Source organism: Lathamus discolor, chromosome 5 (assembly GCF_037157495.1).
Source record: "Lathamus discolor isolate bLatDis1 chromosome 5, bLatDis1.hap1, whole genome shotgun sequence".
NCBI classification, from domain to species: Eukaryota; Metazoa; Chordata; class Aves; order Psittaciformes; family Psittacidae; genus Lathamus; species Lathamus discolor.
This window is the reverse complement of record NC_088888.1, coordinates 23,010,876-23,038,024: the sequence shown is the minus strand read 5'-3', so window position 1 is coordinate 23,038,024 and position 27,149 is coordinate 23,010,876. Positions and strand designations below refer to the sequence as shown.

General features: G+C 44.3%; 2 protein-coding genes and 1 long non-coding RNA gene across 3 annotated transcripts in view; 1 reads left to right on the top strand and 2 right to left on the bottom strand.

Moving 5' to 3' along the window:
* Window positions 1-26,844, bottom strand: part of LOC136014912 (U6 snRNA-associated Sm-like protein LSm5) — a 259,793-nt gene extending 232,949 nt beyond the window's left edge. Inside the window, exon 1 of the mRNA XM_065680070.1 lies at window positions 25,886-26,844. The gene's annotated coding sequence lies outside the window, so the exon portion shown is untranslated. The remainder of the gene's footprint in view (window positions 1-25,885) is intronic.
* LOC136015932 (heat shock factor protein 5-like) lies at window positions 4,476-11,305 on the bottom strand. The gene is made up of 7 exons (XM_065682580.1): window positions 10,729-11,305; window positions 9,416-9,784; window positions 7,474-7,562; window positions 5,392-5,751; window positions 5,165-5,306; window positions 4,591-4,683; window positions 4,476-4,540 (listed from the first exon to the last, which is right to left on the bottom strand). The coding sequence occupies exons 1-7, from the start codon at window positions 11,303-11,305 to the stop codon at window positions 4,476-4,478; spliced, it is 1,695 nt and encodes a 564-aa protein (XP_065538652.1).
* Window positions 15,430-17,115, top strand: LOC136014914 (uncharacterized). The gene is made up of 2 exons (XR_010612962.1): window positions 15,430-16,047; window positions 16,888-17,115. It is a non-coding gene; the product is annotated as an uncharacterized LOC136014914 (long non-coding RNA).
* Window positions 26,845-27,149: the final 305 nt, after the last annotated feature.

Here is a 27,149-nt window from a genome sequence, read left to right as displayed (position 1 = left end):
CGAGAATGTTATAAATAACAATAAATTTATTAATAAAGCTATAAATAACATACAAATGTATGAATAGAGCTATAAAGAACAATTTTATTAAGAAAGCTATAAAAACCCTACGAATTTGTGAAGAAAGATATAAATAACAATAAATTTATTAAGAAAGCTATAAAAAACATACAAATTTGCAAAGAAAGATACAAATAACAATAAATTTATTAAGAAAGCAATAAAAAACATACAAATTTGTGAAGATATAAATAACATACAAATTTATGAATAGAGCTGTAAATAACAATAAATTTATTAATAAAGCAATAACAAATTTATGAACAGAGCTATAAGTAACAATAAATTTACTAATAAAACTATAAATAACCCATAAATTTATTAATAAAGCTATACATAACATCCAAATTTATGAATATAGCTATAACAATAATTTATTAAGAAAGCTATAAAAACAAATTTATGAATAGAGCTGTAAATAACAATAAATTTATTAAGAAACTATAAATAACATACAGATTTGTGAAGAAAACTATAAATAACAATAAATTTATTAATAAAGATATAAATAACAAATTTTTGAATAGAGCTATATATAACAATAAATTTATTAATAAAGCTATAACATACAAATTTATGAACACAGCTATAAGCAACAATACATTTACTAATAAAGCTATAAATAACATAAATTTATTAAGATATAAATAACATACGAATTTATGAAGAGCTTTAAATAACAAGAAATTTATTAAAAAAGCTATAAATAACATACTAATTTATGAATAGTGCTATAAAGAACAATAAATTTATTAAGAAAGCTATAAAAAACATACAAATTTGTGAAGAAAGATATAAATAACAATAAATTTAATAAAGCTATAAATAACATACAAATTTATGAATTGAGCTATAAATAACAATAAATTTATTAATAAAGCTATAAATAACATATAAATTTATGAATCGTGCTATAAATAACAATTTATTAATAAAGCTATGAATAACATACAGATTTATGAATCGAGCTATAAAAAACAATAAATTTATTAAAGCTATAAAATACAAATTTATTAATAGAGCCATAAAAAACATATAAATTTGTGAAGAAAGCTATAATGATAAATTTATTAATGAATCTATAAATAACATACAAATTTGTGAAGAAAGCTGTAAATAACATTTATTAATAAAGCTATAAGAAACATTAAAATTTATGGACAGAGGTATAAATAACAATAAATTTATTAATAAAGCTATAAACAACACAGAAATTTATGAATAAAGCTATGAATAAAATACACATTTATTAATAAAGCTATAAATAACATAAATTTATAAAGATATAATTTACAAAATTCTGAATAAAGTTATAAATAACGTATAAATTTATTAATGAAGCTAAAAATAGCAAATTTATGAATAACACTATAAATAACATAAATTTATTAATAAAGCTATAAAGACCACAGAAATCTATTAATAAAGCTATGAGTAAAATACACATTTATTAATAAAGCTATAAATAACAAATTTATAAAGATATAATTTACAAAATTATGAATAAAGTTATAAATAATGTATAAATTTATTAATAAAGCTAAAAATAGCATACAAATTTATGAATAACACTATAAATAACATAAATTTATTAATAAAGCTAAAAAGAACACAGAAATCTATTAATAAAGCTATGAATAAAATACACATTAATAAAGCTATAAATAACATATAAATTTATAAAGATATAATTTTCAAAATTATGAATAAAGTTATAAATAACATATAAATTTATTAATAAAGCTAAAAATAGCAAATTTATGAATAACACTATAAATAACATAAATTTATTAATAAAGCTATAAAGACCACAGAAATCTATCAATAAAGCTATGAATAAAATACACATTTATTAATAAAGCTATAAATAACACAAATTTATAAAGATATAATTTACAAAATTATGAATAAAGTTATAAATAACGTATAAATTTATTAATAAAGCTAAAAATAGCATACAAATTTATGAATAACGCTATAAATAACATAAATTTATTAATAAAGCTATAAAGAACACAGAAATCTATTAATAAAGCTATGAATAAAATACACATTAATAAAGCTATAAATAACATATAAATTTATAAAGATATAATTTTCAAAATTATGAATAAAGTTATAAATAACATATAAATTTATTAATAAAGCTAAAAATAGCAAATTTATGAATAACACTATAAATAACATAAATTTATTAATAAAGCTATAAAGACCACAGAAATCTATCAATAAAGCTATGAATAAAATACACATTTATTAATAAAGCTATAAATAACACAAATTTATAAAGATATAATTTACAAAATTATGAATAAAGTTATAAATAACGTATAAATTTATTAATAAAGCTAAAAATAGCATACAAATTTATGAATAACGCTATAAATAACATAAATTTATTAATAAAGCTATAAAGAACACAGAAATCTATTAATAAAGCTATGAATAAAATACACATTAATAAAGCTATAAATAACATAAATAAGGATATAATTTAAAAAAATATGAATAAAGTTATAAATAACATATAAATTTATTAATAAAGCTAAAAATAGCAAATTTATGAATAACACTATAAATAACATAAATTTATTAATAAAGCTAAAAAGAACACAGAAATCTATTAATAAAGCTACGAATAAAATACACATTAATAAAGCTGTAACATATAAAAATATAACTTACAAAATTATGAATAAAGTTATAAATAACATATAAATTTATTAATAAAGCTAAAAATAGCAAATTTATGAATAACACTATAAATAACATAAATTTATTAATAAAGCTATAAACAACACATGAATTTTTTAATAAAGCCATAAATAACATACAAATGTATGAATAAAGCTATAAATAACAAATTTATAAATAAAGCTAAAAATAACAAATCTGTAAATAATATACAAATTTATGAATAAAGCTATAAATAATGTCTAAGTTTATTAATAAAGCTTAAAATAACAAATGTATGAATAACCCTATAATATAAATTTATTAATAAAGCGATAAATAATGTATAAATTTATTGATAAAGCTTAAAATAAAATATTTATGAATGACCCTATAAATAATATAAATTTAATAATAAAGCTATTAATAACACATTTTTTAATAAAGCCATAAATACCATACACATATATGAATAAAGCTATAAATAACCTACAAATTTATGAATAATGCTATGAATAACATATAAATTTATGAATAAAGCTATAAATAACAAATTTATGAATGAAGCTATAAATAACATACACATTAGTGAAGCTATTAATAACATACAGATTTATGAATAATGCTATAAATAAGATAAAAAATTATGAGTAAAACCAGAAATACCATAAAAATTTATGAATAAAGCTATAACAAATTTATGAATGCAGCTATAAATAACATAGAACTTTATAAATAAAGCTAAAGATAACAAATCGATAAATAACATAAAAAATAATAAAGCTATAAATTACAAATTTATGAATGAAGCTATAAATAACATACAAATTTATGAAGCTATCAATAAGATAAAAAATTATGAATAATGCTATAAATAACATACAGATTTATGAATAATGCTATAAATAACACATAAATTTATGAATAAAGCTATAAATAATGTATACGTTTATTACTAAAGCTTAAAATAACAAATTTATGAATAACCCTATACTATAAATTTATTAATAAAGCTATAAATAAAGTATAAATTTATTGATAAAGCTTAAAATAAAATATTTATGAATAACCCTATAAATTTATTAATAAAGCTATTAATAACACATTTTTAATAAAGCCATAAATACCATACACATATATGAATAAAGCTACGAATAACCTACAAATTTATGAATAATGCTATAAATAACATAAAAATTTATGAGTAAAGCCAGAAATACCATAAAAATTTATGAATAAAGCTATAACAAATTTATGAATGCAGCTATAAATAACATAGAAATTTATAAATAAAGCTAAAAATAACAGATCTATAAATAACATAAAAAAATTAATAAAGCTATAAATTACAAATTTATGAATGAAGCTATAAATAACATACAAATTTATGAAGCTATCAATAAGATTAAAAATTATGAATAATGCTATAAATAACATACAGATTTATGAATAATGCTATAAATAACACATAAATTTATGAATAAAGCTATAAATAACATACGAATTTAGGAATAAAGCTATCAATAACACACAAGTTGATGAATAAAGCTATAAACAACACACAAACTGATGAATAAAGCCATCAGTAACACACGAATTGATGACTAAAGCTATCAGTAACTTCAAAGTCCGGAAACAGAAGAGGCGTGACCCTGAACCCAGGCCCCAGTTCCGTGCCCAGCACTGCTGCCGCACTCGCAGGAGGGAACCAGCCGGCAGCTGCTCCACGTGTTCACCGCTCCTCACTCTGGTGTCTTCCTCCAGAAGCAGCCCCGCTTACAGGCTCCACCTTCCGGCTCGTGGGGGTCTAGGAAGCAAACGACACCCAGGAAGCATCAGGCCTTGCCTGAGGCTCACCTGGCAGCACGCGCAGCAACTGTGCTGCCATCGGGGACAGTCCGACCTGGCCAAAGGCGGCCTGCCACTTGGGAATCTGAGGGTGCTTTTCTCCTGTGTTTCAGCACACGTACCAGCAGGCTGCTCTGAAACGTCTTTAGTGAGCTGAGCCAGAAAGGTTGGACTCGTGCACTCACTTTGGCAGCGTGCGGGGCTTTTCCCCTCTTACTTCAACGGTCACCTCATTCGTCAGTGCTCCCTTTGTGGCACTCTCACCCTCCAGCAAACATACCCGCAGCCTGCATCTCAGTGCCGTGCAGGGCTCTGACACAACTCCCGCAGCTTCAGCTTTTACTGACTGATAGAATTTATTCCCTTCTCCCCCCAGGAGTCCTCGGCACCAGCTTATCTATAGAAGCCTGTCGGGAGGTACGCTAAGAGCTCGTACGAGTGTAATGGTTGAACTGAAGGCCCGGTGAGGTACTTACACTGCAGACAGTAACTCAGCTCTTGTGATCTCCCCTTCCTGGAAGAGTTTCAGAGCAGCTGTCTTGGCCACCTCTAACAAACGCAGGATCTCTTACCAGGGACTTACCCTGCTGTGAGCTCTGTCTTCTCTTCCTGCACTGACGTTTTGCAGGGGATCCTGGCTCTTCTGCAGCTTTCTTCGCCGCCTCGGTTCCTGATGGCAGCTCTCTCTCTTCCGTCAGAGATCCGCATTCTACACTCGCATTCTCCTTTGAATAAACACACCAAAACCGAAATAAACCCAAAGATCACGCGATAGCTTCCCAGGGAGTTTTACCTCCATTTAGCACTTACGTGCTCTGCACTGAACAGTGCTTCCACAACAGCCATTTCGGACTGGTGAGCTGGGGTGGGATCCAGTCCTTCTCCCCGTTCTTCAGGGGCTCCCTGTGTGGTCACAGAGTCTTGCGCCGTTTCAGCAGCAGCGGCGCTTTCTATGGCCGCATTGAGGTAGCTTTCAAGCAGCTCTCCATCCCAGCTTTCCGCAGGCTCCGGTGTCACCACATCAGCGCTGCGTGATGCACACATCTCATTGAAAATCTCAAACACATCTTGGTAACTGAATTCCGGCAACTTCTCCTCGCCCTCAGATGCATGATGTGCCCCATCAGAGGGCGGGCATTCAGCTGCAGAAGGTGGCTGCACGTCAGGACTCTGCGAGAAACAAAATACAGGGAATTGCTAGATCCAAAAATCACAACCATTTTCAGTCAGGGCTGACAGATTTTCCCACTTCTGAGGACCGTGCAAGTGCTTACTGATGATGAGGACACAAGCAGGGCAGGATGATCAAGGCTGTAGCTGGCTGCATCCCTCAGCAGGACCTCGGGGAAGTGTCTGCCCCAGAGCACACACGAGGTAAACTGATTCTTGGCCAGAGCTCAGTGAGATCCACAGCCAAAGCACTGTCTTCTGTACCACCCGCACAGCCCCTGCCACCCTGCTCCCGGAGAAGTGATCGAGGCTACACTAAGGCTCGGAAATCTCAAGCCCGTTTGATCCCTTCTGCACACTGCTCCTGTTGTCCTGCTCAGAGGCAGTCAGGCACTGACCTGGCACCACTGGCTTACACCCCTGCTTGCCTTTGGACTGCTCACACGCAGGGGACCTTCCACCAACCTCTGCCCAGATGCACCAGCACCTTTTGACCGGCAGTTCCCTGCCTGCGGCTGCACAATCCAAGCAACCGCTAACCAGGAAGTGGTTAACCAGGAAGCTACCAGGCCACTTACTGGTTAAGTAACCAGCCCATCTCTTCTGACTCTCCGTGGGACTTGCTTCTCCAAGGAAGACCCTTTCGACCGTGTATTTCTATCACCTTTCAATCTAGACACACCGCCACCCCCTGACGACTCCTTTGGGACCATGTGCTATCCCAGACACTGATCTCAGCCTTCTGACATCGGAACTGATGTGACTGTGACTTCCCATCACTCACACTGATCCTCATGTGCTGGAGGGAAAAGCAGCTCACGATGGAAGAGAGAGGACAAAGATGCACCGCGTGGAAAATAAACACCAGCCTATCGATGGCACGACTGGCTGTTGGCTATTTCTAGCCTCACAGCAACGTTACCCTGGCCATAACCTCCCCAGCTTGGGTAAGCTCATATTAAAACAGGAAAACACGCAAAAAGGACAAAAGGTCGGTATTTGCAAGACAAGAAACTGGACGATCAGGCTTGCACAGGTCAACCCTTTTTCAGCACACACCAGCAGAGCTTGCTTTGCTTATCCCCTGTGAGGAAAAAAAGTAACTCCATGCTGCTGGAATGCGAAAGGAAGCCCTGGCATGTTTACTGAGGCTCTTTTGGTATTGCATAAGGCAGGCCACCCAGTGAGGGGCAATTTCCACCAGAATTCTAGAAAGCCTTGACAGGAAGCACTGGAGCTCTCCTAGATAGGGTATCTCTGAGCTGGGGCCAATTCCAAAAGTCAGCTTGGTTCTTCTCATGCATCCAATGAAACTCAGGACTGCCACAAGCTGTCTGGGGCACAGAAGTGGAGCTGATTCCCAGTATCATAACATTAAAGAATCCCATTTTGTGCAGGCAAGGGCTTTCTTCAAAGACAAACGGAGACTCAGGAACTAAAGCGAATTATGGTGAAGTCAAACATAACACTTTTACGGGAAAAAACCCTCCGCCGATGAGGACACCCGCTATGCCGCTGCCCTGAAACCTTACCTGCATTACAGCACCGCCCCTTTCGTGTTTCAAAGCGGTGCTTTGGAATGGGCATTGGCAAACCACGTTACTTTCCCTTTCCAAAGCAGAGCAGTCCCAAAGTCCTCTCCTTCCTGCCGCAAGCCCAGAACCCTGCGGTCCATGCACGGGGTCTCCTCCCTTCCCCCTGCTCTCTGTGCGCTGCACTCACCTGCACAAAGCCGCAGTCGGTGGACGCCGCAGCACTGGCGCTGACAGTCAGAGGCCCTCCCTGGGCAGGGGGCAAACACTGCAGGGTGGCTGCAAAATTCAAACACAGGGATCAGACTGACAGAACCGGTGCCCAGTGCGCACAGTTCTGTTGCTTACTTGCATTAAACACTGCAGTAACCACTCCGTAAGATAACTCCCTGAAATGGATTATGACCTCCCCACTGACTGAGAGACTGAGCTCTCCACCTTAAAACATATTTCTTCTGAAGTATGTAGACACAGATCAAACATACGTCTTGTAGAATTAACCAACACACACACACACACAGAAACTTCCTATTCACTCTATCTTAATATCACCTTTTGGATTTGGCTGCTTGACTGTCTCAACACACCACACCACAGAAAGGGGACTCACACAGGAAGGGCCTGCATGTTCACACACACACTGGAATGAAAACGGGATCTTATTCCAAAAAGCAGCTCCGCAGATGAAGCAGTTTCTGCGGGTCTCAGGTTTTGGTGACACGCAGAGAGAACGTACAAGGAAAGGCACTGCTGGCAGGACAGACAATCTTTAAAATTTGCAGTCCTTCCGGGCGAGAGAGAAATCCTTGATGAGATCAAATCTAGGCCCATGTTCACAGGAATTAAATGGTACGAGTGTGACTTGAGACGGCCACGTGATCAGACCCGTTTCTTTGCAATGCCTGACACCTCCGCGGGATTCCTCACGAGACAGTTGCTACGATAACCGATACGGATTTGAGTACCTAAACCTAGTGCCCTTTGTCATACGAAATCTGTGAACTTTTGTCCAGTTTGGAGCAACATACACAAGAGCTAAACAACATGGAGCGAGCTAGTGGACATCCTTCCACAGCAGCGCGAGACACGTGTCTGACTCCTGTTACTTCAAAAGCTCATGTTCAGCAACCTTAGGGTGAAATCTGGACATCTTTCAGAAGAACAGTCTGTGGCCTGCAAACATATTACAGTTCTGTGCAGTGCCAAAAATCTAAGGATACCTGGGCTTCACTCCCTGGGAACGCCAAAGGACGTGGACAAACCCAAGAAAACCACCAAAGAAACTTAAAGGGCTACTGTAAAAACAGTGCAAGAGAGCAAAGGAGAGATTGGCTGTAACCTGCTGGAGTCATCCTAAGGAAACAAACACGCAGTACAAAGAGCCTAGTTTCTAAGAGAAGAAAAGGAAAAACCCAAAGGGAAAAAGTGCTTGTGAAACAGGAGGCAAGTGTAAAACAGAATGTCCAGATCACAGGCTATAAGAAGCCACAAGTAAAGTAGAAATTGCACAACTCTTGCACTTCGTAGAGCTTACAGTGAAAGCAGCTCGTGAATCAAACGCGCTGTAATGCCTGTGCATCAAGGGGAGGAGAGCAAACATAACCGTGTAGCAGCCCAGACTGGTGACCAGTTCTGAACGGGTCTCAAGTGCAGAATGGTGCATAGAAAGAATGGTTTGCACTCACAACACCTTTTCTTGGGGTTTTTTGCCAGCTGCAGCAGTGCCTGATCTAACAGCAAGAAAAACTGCACCTGTGGAAACCCCACTGATGAGCTCAGCCGGCAAAGGGAAAGGGGCCAATTCATTTGTAGTACTTCAAGTCTTCCAGGCGAATCAGGATTCCACACACACCTGCTTCACCCACACACTGTTGTCCTTCCCTGCTCATTGCAGAGAAGGCGTTTCTAAGCTCTTCTGTCTCTGATACAGTTCACCTCATCAGAGCCAGAAGAAAGGAGCAGCTAAAGCACATTCTGTCACCGGCTGGTAGCAAGTAACGGACAGGGAGCACACATCTCACTGCAAGCACGCACGTCAGGTACACACACAGTGACAGAGCACTGGGGAAAAACATTTCATGCATCACTTTGCGGTAACTTCCCGAGCAGCAAGGGGAGAACTTTTGCCGTACGTGTTGGATCCGGGCCTGGCAAGCACTGCCCTGGAGACGCGCAGCTGCCGGGTTCTGGAAGGGAAGCAGCAGCTGGAGCCCCTCGCTGAAGCGGCAGAAGCGAGAACACGGTGTGGAGGGTGTACGTGACCTCGGTGGAACACCGGTGGAGGACGGGAAAGGGAGCCCCTGGGCCTGGGAAAGCTGCGGAAGCCCCGTGCCCTGGCAGCGACCCAACAGAACCCTGCCACGGTCTGGAAGGGACTGGGCGCTGCTGGGAAGTCGTTGCCTGGAAAGCAGGGGGGTACAGGCAGGAGGCCGCTCTGTTGGAGTAAGGGAAGAAGCTGGCTGGACGGCAAGGTTGAGGAGCCTGTCCTGCAGTCACCAGTCCTGCAAAACAAAGGGAAACGAGGACTAAGGGAAGGAGTTTTCACTAGCCCTGAAAGGCAGGATGAGGAGCCAAGGCTCCACGACGTTCCCTGGGAAGACCACCTTTGCTCCAATGCTCTTAATCCAACAACAGACTCTATTCTTACACCTAAACATACAGTAACTGCTGTAGCAGTACCACCTGAACACACAGGAACATCAGTGCTGTGCCAACACACAGTCATCTCTGGAGCATTCAGTCTCCTGAAGCCCTCAGCAGCAAGGGATCGCTACCTAGAAATGTGCTCTTGTAAATCAAAACGGGCAGGAGCTGACTAAACGGGCACGAGTCATTTAGGAAGTGCTGTGCGTTACAGCAGGCAGCGAGTTGAAATGAAAGGGGAATCGTTAAGCAGGGCTCTACCAAGCTCCAGCGCTGACAGCACACGGGCAGCCAAGGCAAGGGCAACGTCCAAATCCTAAACGAGACTCTGAGAGCCCCTCATCACAAGTCTGTCAGTTTGTCAAGGAAAACAAACCCAGAGCCAGCTTTTTTCCAGGTAGCTCACCCGGTTCAGTTACTGTTTCACGAAGCGGTACCTGCCCTCAGAGCGTTACCCATCGCTTCACGCAGATTTAACGACAGCTTTTGGAGCAACCCCTCAAGGAGAAGTAGCGTTCACCTGGCAGGGCCGTGCCCGCTCCACAGAGACGGGGTGAGGGTGCTCTTACTGCAGCCCCCGACAGAGGCCCTCTCGCAGCAGACTGAAGCACACGCGAACCCCGCTCCCCGTGCCTGCTGGCAGCACATCTCCCTGCGCCAACAGCAACGGCTTTCCCGCAGCGGCGGCGCTGAGCGGCCGCCAGCAAGGTCCGGCAGCCCTGCTCCCTGCGGGGGTGGCGCTCTACGAAGCCCCCAGCCCCCAGTGCTTCTCGGCCCGCAGCCCGGGGCCACCCCAGCTCACCGGGCCTGGCAGCCTCGCCGAGCGTCGAGGGCGGGCGCTGGGAGCGCTGGGGCGGGCGGCTGGGCAGCTCCGGGCCGGCCGCCAGCTTCGCCTTGTTGGCCCTCGTCAGGCGCTTGAGGCGCACGAGGAGCTCGGGGCGGTCGCGGCGGAAATGGGGGCTGTGGAAGTGCAGCAGGGGCCCGGCGGAGCTGCCGCCGTCGCCCCCCGCCGGGTCCTGCAGGGGCCCGGGCCCCGGCCCCGGCCCCAGCTTGCGGAACCCGTACAGGTTCAGCTGCCGGATGAAGCTGGCGAAGTTCCTGGTCTTGAAGAAGTCGGCGCCCAGCGCCGCCCCCTCGCCGGCCGGCTCCGCGCCCAGCAGCTCTCGCTCGAAGAGCCGCTGGTCGATGAGCAGCCCCTCGCCACGGGCATCCCAGCGCACGGAGCCGCAGCGCGGGCTGTTCACCAGCTGCCAGAGCTTGGCCGGGAAGTGGCTGGGGTTGACAGCGCCGGGCAGCCGCTGGCCCTCCATGGCGCTCCCCGACAACGGACGCCCCGGCCGCTCGCGCTCCACCGGCCGCCGGGCAACGCCCGGCCCCATCGGCCCGCGCTGGGGGAGCGACACCGGCCCGCGGCCGGCTTCAGCCCGCGCTGCCCGCCGGGGCCGGCCCCGCCACCCCCTCGCCTCGGCACGGCCGCACCCGCAGCCCCGCCAGAGCCCGCCGGGCCCGCGGCGGCTCCCCGCTCCCCCAGCCCCGCCGCTGCCCTCGCCCGCTCCCCGCTCCCTCAGCCCCAACAACGGAACCATGACAAGAACTTAAAAACCCGACCTGCAGCAACGAGAGGAAAGCTCAAACCTCGTCGCTGCGAACAGCTCTCCAGCAAACTGCTCCTCTAGAGCTGGGCAGGGAATGGGGAACACGAACCAGCAGCGATGCACAATGCAAGTGCTCAGCACCCCAACATGGCTCAACACCAACATGGCAATCCACCTCTGCTTAGCCACCTAAACATACACCTGTGTCTGACCGCACAGGGCAGCACTCTCAGACACCCCAGAAACCAGGTCCCTATGTGTGAATATCCATGCCCTGCTCCTAAGCCTCACGTCTTAGGACAGAAACAAATAGCTGGACATGTTCTACACGGAGAGCCCTCTGGAAGGGTGCCACCAACATGGATATCCTCTCTTACTTATCCCACACAGAGCTCCATCCCTACAGCCCCACGGGACACCACTATTCAGTGACCGAGACACCAGCTCCCTGAATGTGACCCTGATGCTAAGCCTAAGGTGCCAGGACAGAGAGATGGTGCTGGGCATCAGCTACAAACGGCGCTCCCTGCAACAGTGCCACCACCAGCGCAACCCACTGGGGTGTCAGCCCCCGCTCCTGTTTTGGTTTCTTTTTTCCCTTTCTTTTCTCTCCCCAGATTTTTTCCCATGTGTTTTTGTTCCACTCTTTTTAACCCCACGGTTATTTTATGCCCGCGTTTTCCCCCTTCCAGTTCCCCTCCTGCTCCCATTTTCACACACACCCCACACACACTTTTTTTAATGATTTTTCCCCACAGGTTTCTTTTTTTTCTCTCCCTCCAGAGTTCTTCGGGGATTTTTTTTCTCCCCCCTGCCCCCTCGTGTTTTTTTGGAGGTGGTTCTTGGGGTTTTTTTTGGGGAGTGGGGGGGTTATTTGTCGGTTTTTGTTTATTTTGAAGGTTTTCTTACTTCTGCTGGAGTTTTTTCCATGGTGTTTTTTGTTCCACACTTTTTTGCCCTACTTCCCTACCCCCATCCCCCCCATTTTCCTCCCTCCCCCTTTCTCTCTCCCACTGTTTCCCCCAGGTTCGTGGGTTTCTATCCCAAGGTTTCCCACACGCACCATTCCCTTCCCACTTGTTTCCCCACCCTCATTTTCCCTTCTGGTTGGTGCTTTCCCCCCAGTTTTCCCCCTCCACTTTTTTTCCCCATCCCCCCCCCCATTTTCCCCCATTGGTTGGGGTTTCCCCACAAGGATGGGGATTTTTTGACACCTCCCCCTTTTTTTTCCTCTTACCCTCCCTCCAGATTTCTGGCTTGCTGTTGGCTTTTAATAGGTGTTTTATCCTTGGGAGTTGCCCAGCAATTAATTAATTGACTTTGGCATTCAGCTGAAGGACATTTTTCATACCTGTGTTTAAATATTGATGCTAACAAGCCATCATACCCGTTCATAGATTTACAGATCCCTAAAGATAAGCAATAGGCATATTTTTTAATAAAGCCTAATCTTTTTGGCAAGAAGCATCGAGTCTGCCCGGTTGTGTAGCACTTGCAGCTTTTCCCTATCATTTTCCCTTCTGGTTGGTGCTTTCCCCACAGTTTTCCCCCTCCACTTTTTTTCTCCATTCCCCCCCCCCCCATTTTCCCCCCATTGGTTGGGGTTTCCCCACAAGGATGGGGATTTTTTGACACCTCCCCCTTTTTTTTCCTCTTACCCTCCCTCCCCACCCCCCCGGGGTTTCATTTGATTTTGGGGGGAGTTTGTTTTTAGTGATGGCTTTGAGTGAGGAATTTTTCTGCCCTTCCCCCCCCCCCCCCCCCCCCCCTTTTCTTTACTGGCCCGTTTCTTCCCAAGGTGGTGTGCAGCTTGGGTGCAGGTTTTGTTTGCTTGGGTCTGGTTTTCTCTTTTTTCCATGTTCCTTTTCCTTTCCTGGATTTTTTTTTTTTCCCCACCTTTTTCTGTTCAACATTTTTTAACCCCCCCGAGTTTCCCCCCCACCATTTTTTTCTCTCCACCGGTTGGGAGGGGGGGGGAGTCCCCCTGCCTTTTTCTCCTCCCTTCCACACTTCCCCCCCCCGGCCCCCCCTTTCCCTCCCCCACGGGGTTGGGTTTCTTGGTTGGTTTTTTTTGTTCTTGGGGCTTTCTCCCTTCCCCTTCCTTTCATTTGCTGGGTTTCCCCCAGGTTCGTGCTTTTTGTTTGTTTTGGGTTTTTTTTGGGGGGTGGTGTGGTTTCTGTGGGGTTTCTGGGATTGTGACGTTTTGCGTTTTCTTTCTGTTTTTTCCCCCCCAAAGATTTTTGGGGATTTGTTTTTTCTTTATTCCCTTCTTCCATTTTTTAAAAGTTAAAATTATTTTGTTTATATTTTGCTGGAGTTTATCCATGGTTTTTATCAATGCATTTTATCCACTTCCCCCCCTTCCCCCTCGCACTTTTTTTCCCCCGTTCTGGCTGGTGCTGTTTTTCCACACAGTCCGTCCCTATCCCCCCACACCCCCCCCGGCGCTTTTCCCCCCTCTCCCTTCTCCCCACCAAATCTCCCCCTCCCCACCTTTTTTTTTTCCTCCCTGGTTGGTTGATTTCTTCCCCACGGTGTTGGGGTTTTTTTGCGCGCCCCCCCTCCCCCTTTTTATTTTGGCTGGGATTTTGCTCCAAGTTGGTGTGGAATTTTGGGTGGAGTTTCTGTTTGTTTGGGTTTTGGTGGGGTTTTCCCCTTTTTTTTTCTTCTTTTTTCTGGTTTCTTTATTCCTGGATTTCCCCACACACACACACGGTTTTTTGCTCCACATTTTTTACACCCCCCCCCCCCCCCAGTTTTTTCCCCTTTCCACCCCCGCTTTTTTATCTCCACCGGCTGCTGGGGGCTTTCTTTTTTCCCCGTTTCCTTCCTCCCCTTTTTTCCCCTCTCCTCCACACACCGCACCCCCCCCCAAACCCCTCCCCCCGGATTGGTGTTTTGGCTGGTTTGGTTTCCCCTTTTTGTTTCCACAGGTTAGTGGTTTTGTTTTCCTTTTTTCCTTTGGTGAGGGGCTGGGGGTGGTGCGGTTTTCGTTGGTTTTAAGGTTTTTAAGGCTTTGTGACTTTTCCCCCAAAGATTTTTTTGGGTTTTGCTTTATTCTTATTTTCTAGTTTATTAATATTTTATTTAAATTTTGCTGGATTTCATCCATATTTTTTGTTCCACTTTTTTCCACACACACACACCTCCCCCTCCCACTTTTCCCCTACCCTTTATTTTCCTTCTGGTTGGTGGGGTTTCCCACACTGCCTTTCCCCCAAACCGCTGCCCCACTTTTCTCCCCTGTCCCTTTGCCCCCCAAAACCTTTCCCGACTGGATGAGGGCTTTCCGCCCCCCCACTCCCACCCCGTTTTTGTTTTTTGCTGTGTGTGTGTACACAGGTTTTTGTTTTCAGGCTTGTGGAAAGGGAGAAGACCACGCATTTGGGTTTTTCTGCAGGTGGGTTTGCTATTCCCTATTCCCACCACCCCCCCCCTTTTTTTTTTTTTTTTGCTGGGCTTTTCCCCCAGAAGGTTTTTCGGGTTGGTTTTCCCCTTTTTCTGTTGTTTATTGGGTTGTTTCGTTGGGGGTTTTTCTTCCTGTATTCTTTCTTCCCCACTTGCCCCCCGTTTCCCCACACGCACTCTCAGCGGGCATGCACAGGCCCTGGCAGCACCAGCTCACAGGGGCACCACCACCTCTGCACATTTGCCTCCTCCCAAATGGGCTCCCCTGGCCAGGGCAGAATTCCTTTCCTTCACAGCAGCTCACAGGGGCTGTGGTTTAGTTCTGACCAGAACAGCTCAACACGGCCATGCAGCTTTTGCTGAACACCATTTGCACAGCACTGAGGCCTCAGCAGTGAATGCTGCAGGGGGAACAGCAGGCTGGGAGGGGACACCCCCAGGCAGGTGACCCAAACTACCCGAACAGGGATCATGCTCAGCAACGAGAGAAAATAAAGGGTTTAGGAGGATTATCCATCTGCTCAGAGACTGGCATCAGCCTACCCACAGGAGGTGGCAGTGGTCGCCTCTGCCTCACTTGCGGCATTTTCTTCACTTCTTGCACTTCTCAGACCATTTTTCTCTTTAATCTTGACGCACACCTCCACACACACACTCCTCCTTGCTTTATTCTTCCATCCCCTACCGCAGCAGGAGCGAGGGGAACCCAGGGAGCAGCCGTGTGGTGCTTCGCTGCCCACCAAGGACAAAGTCACACTCCCTCAGCTGCACGGCCCAGCTCTTCTGAAGCTGCTCCTGCTTTGAGCACAGAAACTTCTCCCAGTCTAACCCACCCCACTGAGCAAGGCACAAGCTGCTTTATTCCGAACCTGCCTCGCAGAAATAGCTCCCAGTTTGCTGACAGCGACTGCCACGGGGAAAAACCCACCCGGTCCGGTCCCTGCACAGCCACAGCCCGGGAGGCGGATCCGTGTGCGAGATCAACACCACAGGAAACTCCACCCGGCCAGAACCCCGCGCTATCCTGTGGGATACACGGCAGCGCCTTGCTCTGCAGCACTTGTGGCACCTCGCTGAAGCCTCGCACGGGCAGCGGGAGCGAGCGTCGCTTATCCCAGGTACAGAATTAAAGTGTCACGGGACTGCACCGCGGGCAGCCGCGCACACCCGGCAGCGTCCCTCAGGGCAGGACAGACGCTGCCGAGCCCCTGCCCCGCACCTCCCGGCCCCGGCACGCACAAGCCCGGGCTGGCAGCGAGGCGCTTCCTCCGCGCTCTTTCCGCGCTCCCCTCACGGCCCCCCCGCTCCCTCCCCAGCGGCGGCGCGGCTCAGGCGGCCCCGCTGCGCGCGCAGGCGCCAGTCAGCGTTGCCCCGGCAACCCCGGGCCGCCGCGGCCAATGGCAGGCGTCCCTCGGCGACGCGGCGGGAACCGGCGGCCAATGGCCGTGCGCGGCGGAGAGGCCTGCGGGGCGCGGGCGGGCTCGGGCGGTCACAGGGAGCCGGTGCCACGCGGCCCGTGCAGGCAGGGCGGGCACCGGGCTCGCTCCCGGAACGGGCAGCGCCAGCCGGGGGCAGGCCCGCACCTGCCGGGAGAGACAGTGCCGGGAGAGGGACTGCGGCCGCAGGGCGAGGGGAGCGGCTCCAAGGGGAAAGAGGGGAGACCGAGATCAGCTGCTGGGGAAAGCGCCTCACCAGGGGGGCGGTGAAGCACTGGCACGGGCTGCCCCGGGAAACTGCGGCTGCCCCGTCCCTGGCGCTGCAGGGGCTGGAGCAGCTCTGCCCTGCAGCCAGGCTGAGAGAGCTGGGCTGGGTCAGCCTGGGGGAAGAAGGCTCCCTAAGGGGAGACCTGAGAGCAGCTCCAGGGAACCTGGAGAGGGGCTTTGAACAAGGGGGAATGGCTTTGTTATAAATTGAGACCACAACGGATCATAATCCAATTAAAATTTTATTAATTATAGCAAGTAGAATATGAGCAAAACAGCGCTGGACGACAGGGGAGTCTGCGCTCCGCCAACTGCCGCCCTGAGCAGTTCAAACAGTCCCTTTACATCTTTACTTCCGTGTTCATGAAGTAGTGGAGGTACTCTGCGCATGCTTCAGCTGTTGTTAGGGGGTCGTTTTCTGCCTCCTGATGGTCGTTGAGGCCGAAGTAAGAAGTCTTCCTCTTTTGTCCCATAGTTGACCCCTCTACTCCTATGTCCTTATATGGAGTTGTTCGTCTTATTTCTGCCAGTTCCTGGAGCATCTTGCAGTTATCTTATGCTTGCATAAGCGGTCTCTGGTTTAGTTGGTGTAAGCGATTGTGGTTATCTTATCTTGTGTAAGCTGTGTCTGGTGGCTGTTTGCCTAACCTTTACATTGGGCTTAACATAAATCTTAATAAACAATACCCTAGTCTATAGTTTCTCACAATCCCCCCTTTTTCTTTTATCCTATTATTGTTTATTAGACGCTGCTTTCATTCTCGGTACTGCAAGCAAACCTTTTTCCACAATCCCAACATTTACCATAACACTCACAAGGTAATACCTCACAATTACAATAGGCATAACTTTCACGTGGCATAACGCATTCACAATAATCTTCATCCTCATTAATGGATACACTCTTATATTTTGCCCCAGATCTCGTAGTTCAAATAAGCAGTTTAGCTATGTCGAACCGTTCTCTAATAAAGTGTAAAATATAGCGTAATATACAAGGCCCAAATATAAGTCCCAAAACCAATATAATAAGCGGTCCTGCTAAAGCAGACAACAAAGTGGTTAGCCAAGGTGAAATATTAAACCAGTTTTCATACCATGACCTGCCCGCCTCATGATCTTTCTTACGTTGATCTAACCTTTTCCGGAGTTCAGACATGGTGTCCTGGACTACTCCCGTATGGTCAGCAAAGAGCAACATTCTTCATTGAGAGCTACACATAACCCTCCTTATTTTAAGAGCAATAGATCTAATCCTCTTCTATTTTGTAGTACTACTTCTGATAAAGACTTTACTGAAGTGGCTAAATTTTGGATAGATTGTTCTATTTTTGCTAAATCTGCATCTACAGCCATCTGCAAACTTTGTAATTCTTGACCTTTTACTAGGGAGGCTATGCCTGTACCTGCTCCAACTCCGCCCGCTATCAGCAGTGTAGCTAAGGTTACCACTGTAATTGGCTCTCGTTTTTGTCTATTCAGATCTCCTTCAAAGTGGCGTAACACCTCCTCAGAGGTGTGATAGATTACACGAGGAACAATAATCACCTGTACGCAAAACTGAGATTGATCAAACACGTTTAGGGATAGGCAAGGCGTTACTCCAATGTCTGAACAAACCCATTTAGCTCCTGGTGTCGGAATAGCCCATTTGTCATTTTTATTCTTGTGTTTCTCTATAGTGCGTTTTTCTATAGTGACTGTTCGGTTAAACAAAGGCTGATACTTTTTGGGCACTGTACCTATACATTTTCCTTGACCTGTTACTGATTGAATAGTAATTCCTTGCGTATGGTTTCTCTGGTCATTCCATGGACATTCTCGTGGGTTTGAACCATTAGACCATTGAATCCTACCTTGTTTTCCAATTGCCTCAAAATATGGTGGCCTAACATTATAACATAACCAACATTCCTCAGTTAAATTTGGTTTGCTTTCATTAAGGGCACGATAAGAGGCTTGCATTAGACTCCATAAGGGGTCTTTGGATTCTGACAACTTTAGATCCCTGGATACAATGTCATTAGAACATGGTGCAAACCTCTCATGCCAGATAATGAGGAAATGAAGGACACCGGCAAACACCAACATACTATGACCAATCACAGCCAAGGCCACTAAGTGATAAATGTACAATGCAAAAGCTATAAGCCAATGATCTCTGTATGCAAGGTATATAAGTATCCATCTGCTTAGCAATAAACTGAGACTTGTTGGTCATCATCTGATGAGCTCGTCTCCCGGCGATTCCCACATATACAGACTCAAGATATGTATTCGGAGTTGTGCATGCACATGGTGCCGTTTGGAAGGAGAGGACTGTTGAATTCACGAGGAAAAAAAACATTAAACATGCACAAGAAATACTGAGACTGTTGGAAGAGGTCCAACTACCTGAGAATGTGGCAATTATGCACATCAAGGCACACCAGATTCCTCAGTTAAATTTGGTTTGCTTTCATTAAGGGCACGATAAGAGGCTTGCATTAGACTCCATAAGGGGTCTTTGGATTCTGACAACTTTAGATCCCTGGATACAATGTCATTAGTTGTTTCCGAAAGGGAGTTTGGAGAAGTGGGAAAAACCAGCTTTAGATCCCTGGATACAATGTTATTAGTTGTTTCCGAAAGGGAGTCTGGAGAAGTGGGTGCGACACTTGCGGGGGCAACCTTTTCTTCAGAGAAAGTGGGTGGATTCAGGACCAGATTTGGTCCTATTGGTAAGGGATCATAAGGAAGCTTTTCTTTAACTATTCTAAAGTAACTTCCCCTATCCGCTCCTGATTCCCAATATCTAATTCCCCAGATACGGCCAACTAACCATGTGTCATCTTGGGGTTCTTTTATATTGATTTCAATTCTGGTACAGGACACGCTGCCACAGGGTATTTTAGGGTGTCCATCAAAATCATGCTTTGGGGGAGTGCAGCCTGGGGGTCCCCAAGTTACATCTATATGTTTATCTCCCCGCGTTTTCCAATTTGAAGCAATAGTCTCACAACCCCAATAGCCACAGTAAAAATGACCTGGATAATTACAATAACTTCTGCCAGGGTTACTTGCTGGACATATATAAAATGCCTTGCATTGGGCCTGAAGCTTTGCTAGATCTGGGGTAAAAACAGGGGAGTCCTGTTCTATAGGTATCAGGGAATATAGATGCACGGAGAAATTCCACTTCCCTGGACCGATCTGAGTTTGAATTAATTTTGACCCTGGTAAATTATATAATTTCCAGGCCATAGGTTCATGAGGGTTTCCATTTGCTTGTGTTATTATCAATAACAAAACTAACGGTATACCAGGAAAAAGGGTGTCTGTCAATTTTGCTAATTTAAGTATATTTTTACCAGTCCTGGGGAAGTTCGGCCATTGCTGCTTTTGCGTCCCATTGTTCTGGTTCTTTTCTCCACAGTTTGTTCCTCCTCTGCCTCGCCCGTCGACTCGGTTGCTTCCAGCCACGGGGTGTACCATCTTCTCGGCAGCAAGGGAATTCTTCAGGAGAACAGCTGTTTCGGGCTTTATGCCTGTTTACATAGGCTTCCCACTTTGCAGCCTTAACTAATGGGGCAAAGCAAGACACAGTTAGTACTTCCCTTCTACACTTTATAATCAAAATTTTGGCTATAAAGGGGACTGGTTCATTGGAGTGGTAACAATAATATTGAGGGTTTATTCCTTTGGCAAAAATTTCCCACCACTCATGGGATTCCGTATAATTTTTTTTTTTTTTCTTCTTGTTCAGACTCTAATTGTTCTAATTTCCACTCAGTGAGAGTTCTTTGGATTTTCCAACACTGTGTGCAAACTCCTATTGGAGGGCATCCACATTCACAGTGTGTCCACCATTTATCCTGACATACCTTACATCTAAACCAAGCAAATGGATAACAATTGCAATTCAAATTATTACACCTAATTCGTATATCTAGAGTACGTATATTATTTACATTAGCATATCTTCTTATATTCACTATTGTGTGGTTGCATAAGTTTAGCAATTTCCTTTAACACAGTTTGTACGCTTCCATATATAATAGATAGAAAAAGAAATTATTATAGCAAATATAAACAGCAATACACACTTTATACCAAAAGGTAATGTAGCAAAATAATCAAATAAAGTCTCTATCATTACGTTATCTTTTCAGGGTTATCTTGGTGTCACCTGGAGTACTGATTACTTTCCAGTGGGGTCTCGTCACTGGGCCTTTAATGCGACTGGCATGAGTCCATCCACACTCAGCAGTTCGGACAGCTGTTTCTGTTGTAAGCAAAACAAGATAAGGTCCCTCCCAGTTGGGTTTTAGGGTTTCTTCCTTCCACACTTTAATCAATATCCAATCCCCAGGTTTAACTCTGTGAATTTTTAAGTCCAACGGGGGTCGTTGCACAATCAGTCCATGTTCCCAAAGCTTGTTACGGTGTTCTGCTAATTGTGAAACATATTCATTAATCACACGGTCTCGAATTAAAACATTTGTTTGTGGACTTTCAATTCTATAAGACATTCCGTACACCATTTCAAACGCTGATATTCCTACATCTGCTCGGGGTCTAGTTCTGAGAATTAATAGTGCCATCGGTAGGCACTTAATCCATGATAATTTGGTTTCTATCATTAATTTAGTCAAAATAGTTTTAATTTCTCCATTCATTCTTTCAACTTTTCCCGAACTTTGTGGATGCCATGGTGTATGGTATTCCCACTTAATACCCAAGCTTTCTGTTAAATCTCTAACAATTTTTGACACAAAGTGTGTTCCTCTGTCCGAGTCGATTACTTCAGGTACTCCATATCGAGGTATAATGTGTTCAAGTAATACTTTAGTAACTTGGTTAGCAGTTGCCCTGGAGGTAGGAAAAGCCTCAACATAATGTGTTAAATGATCCACCATTACTAATAAATATTTGTAACGCCCTACCCTAGGTAGTTCAGTAAAGTCCACTTGTATGTGTGAGAAAGGTCTGTATGCTGGGGAACGTCCTCCAAGAGGTTTTTGTCTCACGTTGCTTCTATTAACCTTTTGACAGGTCTCACAGGCTGCCGTGACTGTCTTTGCTATGTTATATACGCCTATACAGGCAAATTGTTGATTGAAATGATCAACTAATGCCTGGGTTCCCCAGTGTGTTTTACTGTGTATTTTTGAAAATATTTCGAGTGCTATGCCCTTCGGCAAGACTTCTCTCCCATCTGGCAATATGTACTTCCCATCTTGTTCCTTAGCTCCCATTCGTTCTAGTTTTTCCTTTTCTGCAGACTCAAAATCAAATTTTTACTAACAGGTACTTGTTGCGTAGTCAAAATCATACTATAATTGCCTGCCACTCGTTTTGCTTCTGTATCAGCTGCATTATTTCCCCTAACTTGATAACTTGTACCTCGCTGGTGTCCCTTTATATGTACGACTGCTATTTTATTCGGCATTTTCAATGCCCCCAGAACTCGCCGAATTAATTCCGGGTGTATCAGTTCTTTTCCCTGTGAGTTAACAAACCCTCTTTCCTAGTGGTGTGTACTACTCTGAACGCATAGCGTGAGTCTGTATATATAGTTCCATCCTTTCCCTTCAGTGACACTAATGCTTTCCACAATGCATACAGCTCACAGGCTTGAGCCGACCAGCTGGCACTCAGGGGGCCTGATTCTATTGTCTTAAGTTCTCCTTTTTCCAACTTAACGATGGCATATCCGGACAATCGTTTACCTTCCACTATTCGTGATGACCCATCTATAAATAATACTTCTCCACATTGTAGTTCTTCTTCTAAGTCTGGCCTAATCCGTGTTTGTTGTTCAATTGTTTGAAAACAATTGTGCAATAGTTCATTACCTTCTCCTGGGTACAAAAATTCAGCGGGGTTAACTGCTCCAATAGTTTTCAAAGATAGTTTAGGGGATTCTATAAGTATTCCCTCATACTTTAATAATCGGCTATCTGTAAGCCATTTTTCTGCTTTTTGTTGTAACACTCCCCTGATGTTATGAGGCGCATATAAGACAACTTCTCCATTAAAGGTAAGGCGATTCGTTTCCTCAAGTAATACTGCAGCAGCAACAATGATTTGTAAACAACTCGGCCAACCCCTTCTCACAGGGTCCAACAGCTTTGATAGGTATGCCACCGGTTTCTTCTGTCCGGCCCATTCCTGAGTTAATACTCCGAATGCCGTTCTTTCATGTATGTTAACAAATAAATGGAATGGCCGCTTTAAATCTGGTAGGCTTAAAACCGGTGCTTGACTTAGCTCTCTTTTGAGACTGACAAACTGCTCTTGATCCTGAGGGGTCCACTTGGGTATTTTGTCTTGAGACAGTTGTTCATATAAGAATTTAACTTTAAAGCTATAATTTTCTATCCATTGCCTACAATACCCAAATAGCCCTAATGCCTGCCGAATTTGTCTCTTAGTGACAGGCATAGGTAATTCCAAAATTACTTTAATGCGCTCTGGATCCAATATCTTCTGGCCGTTAAACAAATAATGTCCCAAATATTTCACTTTTTCCTCCACAAATTGTAACTTTTCTTGTGATACCCGTAGGCCCTTTTGTGCAAGAAAGTTTAGAAGTCAAATGCTTTCTTTTCTTACATCCTCCTTATTATTCCCTGCTATGAGCAGATCATCTACATACTGTAACAGCACGTTTCCCGTTTGTACCTGGTATTCTTTTAAGAGCTCTTCCAGGGCCTGTCCAAACAGATTAGGGGACTCAGTGAACCCTTGGGGAAGCACGGTCCATCTCAATTGCTGTCTACGGCCTGTCTCTATGTCTTCCCATTCAAAGGCAAAATAATCACGGCATTCTTCTGCCAGTGGACAGGCCCAAAAGGCATCCTTTAAATCAGCCACACTATACCAGGAGTTATGGGGTCCTAGTTTGCTTAGCAGTGTGTATGGATTTGCTACTACAGGGAACCGGGTGATAGTTCTTTTGTTTATTTCCCTTAAATCATGTACGAGCCGATATTTCCCATTTGGTTTCTTTACAGGCAAAATGGGGGTGTTAAAGGGTGACATGCAAGGCTCTAAGATTCCTTGTGCTAACAATTGATCAATTTCTGGCTTTAATCCTCTCCGTCCTTCTAGGGATATGGGATATTGCCTTACTCTCACAGGTATGTGGGGTTCGGAAATTTGGATTTTAATCGGTAGAATTTCCAGTCTACTAATTGTGTCCGGAGAGTACCAGACATCGGGGTTAATTTGTTTTTGATCATCCACGGTCAAAGGATAAGCAGACACTGTTATCTCTTGATTTTTTACTTTAATTTCTAATTGCAATTCAGCAATTAAATCTCGTCCTAACAGATTAAATTCTGCTTCAGGGACGAGCAAGAGTTCACCCATTCCAAATTTATTTTCAGTTTCGAATACCACATTTTTGATTTTGCTTACTTTAAAGGGTTCTCCTTTTGCCCCAATTACTTGTACTTTTTCAGGGGAAACTTTACATCCCTCAGGTATTTGCTTAATAGTTGATTTCTCAGCCCCAGTGTCTACTAAAAAGGTGAACTCTTGTTTATAGGGACCTATTTTTAATTTTATCAAGGGCTCATGATGACTCCGGTCCCCTAAGATATAGGGCCCCTGACTCTCCTATTCCGTCTTCAATATTTCCTCATCCCTGATCCTTTCTCTGCAATTCTTCTTTATATGTCCCTTCTTTCCACAGTAAAAACAACATCTCTGTTCCTTCTGTACTACTACATTCCCTTGTTTCGCTCCAGCAGATTTATGTTCACTAGTTCGCCCTCTGCGATCCTCTCTGACCGCTGCTACCATCATTTTTACTTGTCGCTTGCTGCTCTCTTCTTCCCGCCTTACGTAGACTTTCTGAGCTTCTCTCAGTAATTCATCCAACCCTCTATTCTGCCAGTCTTCTAACTTTTCAATCTTCTTTCTGATATCTTCCCATGATTTTGCCACAAACTGGGTTTTTAGGAGCGCTTGCCCTAAAGGGTCGTCTGGATTTACTCCAGAGTACAGCTGAAGGGCTTTCCTCAGTCGTTCCAGCCACTCAGTAGGGTTTTCGTCTTTCTTTTGCATCTCATTAAATGCTTTATTGATATTCTGGCCACGGGGTACTGCTTCTCTAATTCCCTGAATTACTATAGTTCTCAGGTCCTGCATATGAGTTCTATGCACTGGATCCTGATTATCCCAATTAGGTCTTTGGAGTGGCCATTTAATATCTGCTTGAGGTCCCTGGGCATGTTGAGCATCCCACAGTCTCATTCCTGCTCGTCTAATCATATCTCTTTCCTCAGTATTAAATAATTGACCAAGGATAGATTGCATCTCATCCCAACTGTAAAGGTTTGGTCCCAAAAATTGATCTAATCTTTCTGCCACCCCGAGTGGGTCCTCTATTAAGTTTCCCATCTCGGTTCTTTTAAAATCTCATAGATCAGCTGGATTTAAGGGTACGGAAATATATCCGATCACAGGCTGAGGTCCCCCCATGGGTATTTCCCTTAGAGGGTACATCTGGGCTGCCCCTTTTTGACTTCTAGTTACGCGTCTAGGAGGAGGGGAACACTCTTGTTCCGACTCTGGTGGGGGAGTGGATGCTCTGGGGACCTCTGGAGGGGCTGTGGGAGCAGGAGGAGGAATGTAAGGAGGGGGGGTTAGAAGGGTTTCATCTAACTCTTCCTTCTTTTTCTTTTGTTTAGTTTTTATCTCATTCAGCGGGTAAAGTCTAGCTCCCGGTCTTCCTAGCCACACTTCCGCATATTGACTCTCCTCAGGGTTAAGGGGTTTTTTATTATTAACCCAGAGGTTTAATTGCTGTCTTACCCAATCTTCTTCTGACCCATAGACTGGCCAAAAGACATTTTTAGAAATCTTCTTCCCTCCCCATATCTTAGTACAATATTCTATCATTTTTTGCTTATCTTTCCCTAGGGTTCCAGGGAAATATCTCCAATTGTCTAAGATACATGCCAGAGGGGTATTCTTAGGTACAATGGGTACCCTTCCCATGGGAGTCGAAGGCTTGCTGCCCTTCGCCCCCATCTTCTGGAATATCCACAAACATACACTCACTCGCTCCCCCTTGTTCCTGGCCCAGTCCCTCGCGGGAGATGGGAAACACAGTACTTAAGGGTCCACACTCGCTTGGTTCAGTATATCGAACCTCTCACTCGTTATATTCCAGGAAACCCAATCCCGCCCGAACGGCAAACCCGCGAACAATTTCGCCGTGAACAATTTCGCTCTGCGAATAATTTCGCAATATACTTACGCGTCCTGCATCTTCGTCCGGACTCCCGTGCACAGAATTTTATGGGATTTTACCGGTTTCTCCTTTGCTCATTATTCTAGAATTTAGGTTCGTCAGTAAGGTTGGGGTAAGTCGTTGGTCGCGGGGCCGCGAAATGTCGCGGGGCGCCTCCCCGGAGGACCAAAGCCTTATCCGAGTCACGGCACCAGAAAATTGTTATAAATTGAGACCACAACGGATCATAATCCAATTAAAATTTTATTAATTATAGCAAGTAGAATATGAGCAAAACAGCGCTGGACGACAGGGGAGTCTGCGCTCCGCCAACTGCCGCCCTGAGCAGTTCAAACAGTCCCTTTTTATACATCTTTACTTCCGTGTTCATGAAGTAGTGGAGGTACTCTGCGCATGCTTCAGCTGTTGTTAGGGGGTCGTTTTCTGCCTCCTGATGGTCGTTGAGGCCGAAGTAAGAAGTCTTCCTCTTTTGTCCCATAGTTGACCCCTCTACTCCTATGTCCTTATATGGAGTTGTTCGTCTTATTTCTGCCAGTTCCTGGAGCGTCTTGCAGTTATCTTATGTTTGCATAAGCGGTCTCTGGTTTAGTTGGTGTAAGCGATTGTGGTTATCTTATCTTGTGTAAGCTGTGTCTGGTGGCTGTTTGCCTAACCTTTACATTGGGCTTAACATAAATCTTAATAAACAATACCCTAGTCTATAGTTTCTCACAGCTTTAACCTGCCAGAGGGGAGATGGAGCTTTAAGGTCTCTTCCAGCCAAAACCGTTGTGTCATTCCACAAGCTGCCCAAGTAACCTTCCCACACCAGTCAGTCAACAACAACAACAACAACAACATGGGGCTCTAACACAAGGTAACAACCACAGCAAAGACCATACCCTTTTCCAGGCTGAGCTGCTGCTGCTCTTCCTTCCGAAAGGAAACACACACAGCTGTCCTCTCCACACCTACTCCTATAAGAGCTGATCTGGCTGAGAAAAGAAACACTGCCTTTCCCCACCCCAGGTTTTACAGGCTGGAGCCTGCCCTGATTTAAACAGCATCACCTGGACACTGAACTGGGATCAGCTGATGGATGGAGTGAGTCCTCAGAGGTGCTGGTGGGAACACAGCCAGCCTCAGGTGCAACTGACCAAGGGGACATGGCAGGAGAGCCTTGCTGGAAGGGGTAGAAGGACTTGGAAGAGTTCAGCATCGAGTTTGGGGGTTCCCAAGGAGTCGGTTGTGTAATTGGGGCTCACCTAATGGCCCAGCAGCCTTGCAAAGC

Excerpts from the sequence above, each read along its gene's own strand:
- LOC136015932 (XM_065682580.1), bottom strand. The coding sequence starts at position 11,305 with ATGGGGCCGGGCGTTGCCCGGCGGCCGGTGGAGCGCGAGCGGCCGGGG. Across the intron at positions 5,307-5,391 it reads CACTGTTCAGTGCAGAGCAC|GAGAATGCGAGTGTAGAATG; the intron begins GTAAGTGCTAAA and ends GTTTATTCAAAG. Across the intron at positions 4,684-5,164 it reads AAGACAGAGCTCACAGCAGG|GAGAAAAGCACCCTCAGATT; the intron begins GTAAGTCCCTGG and ends GCTGAAACACAG.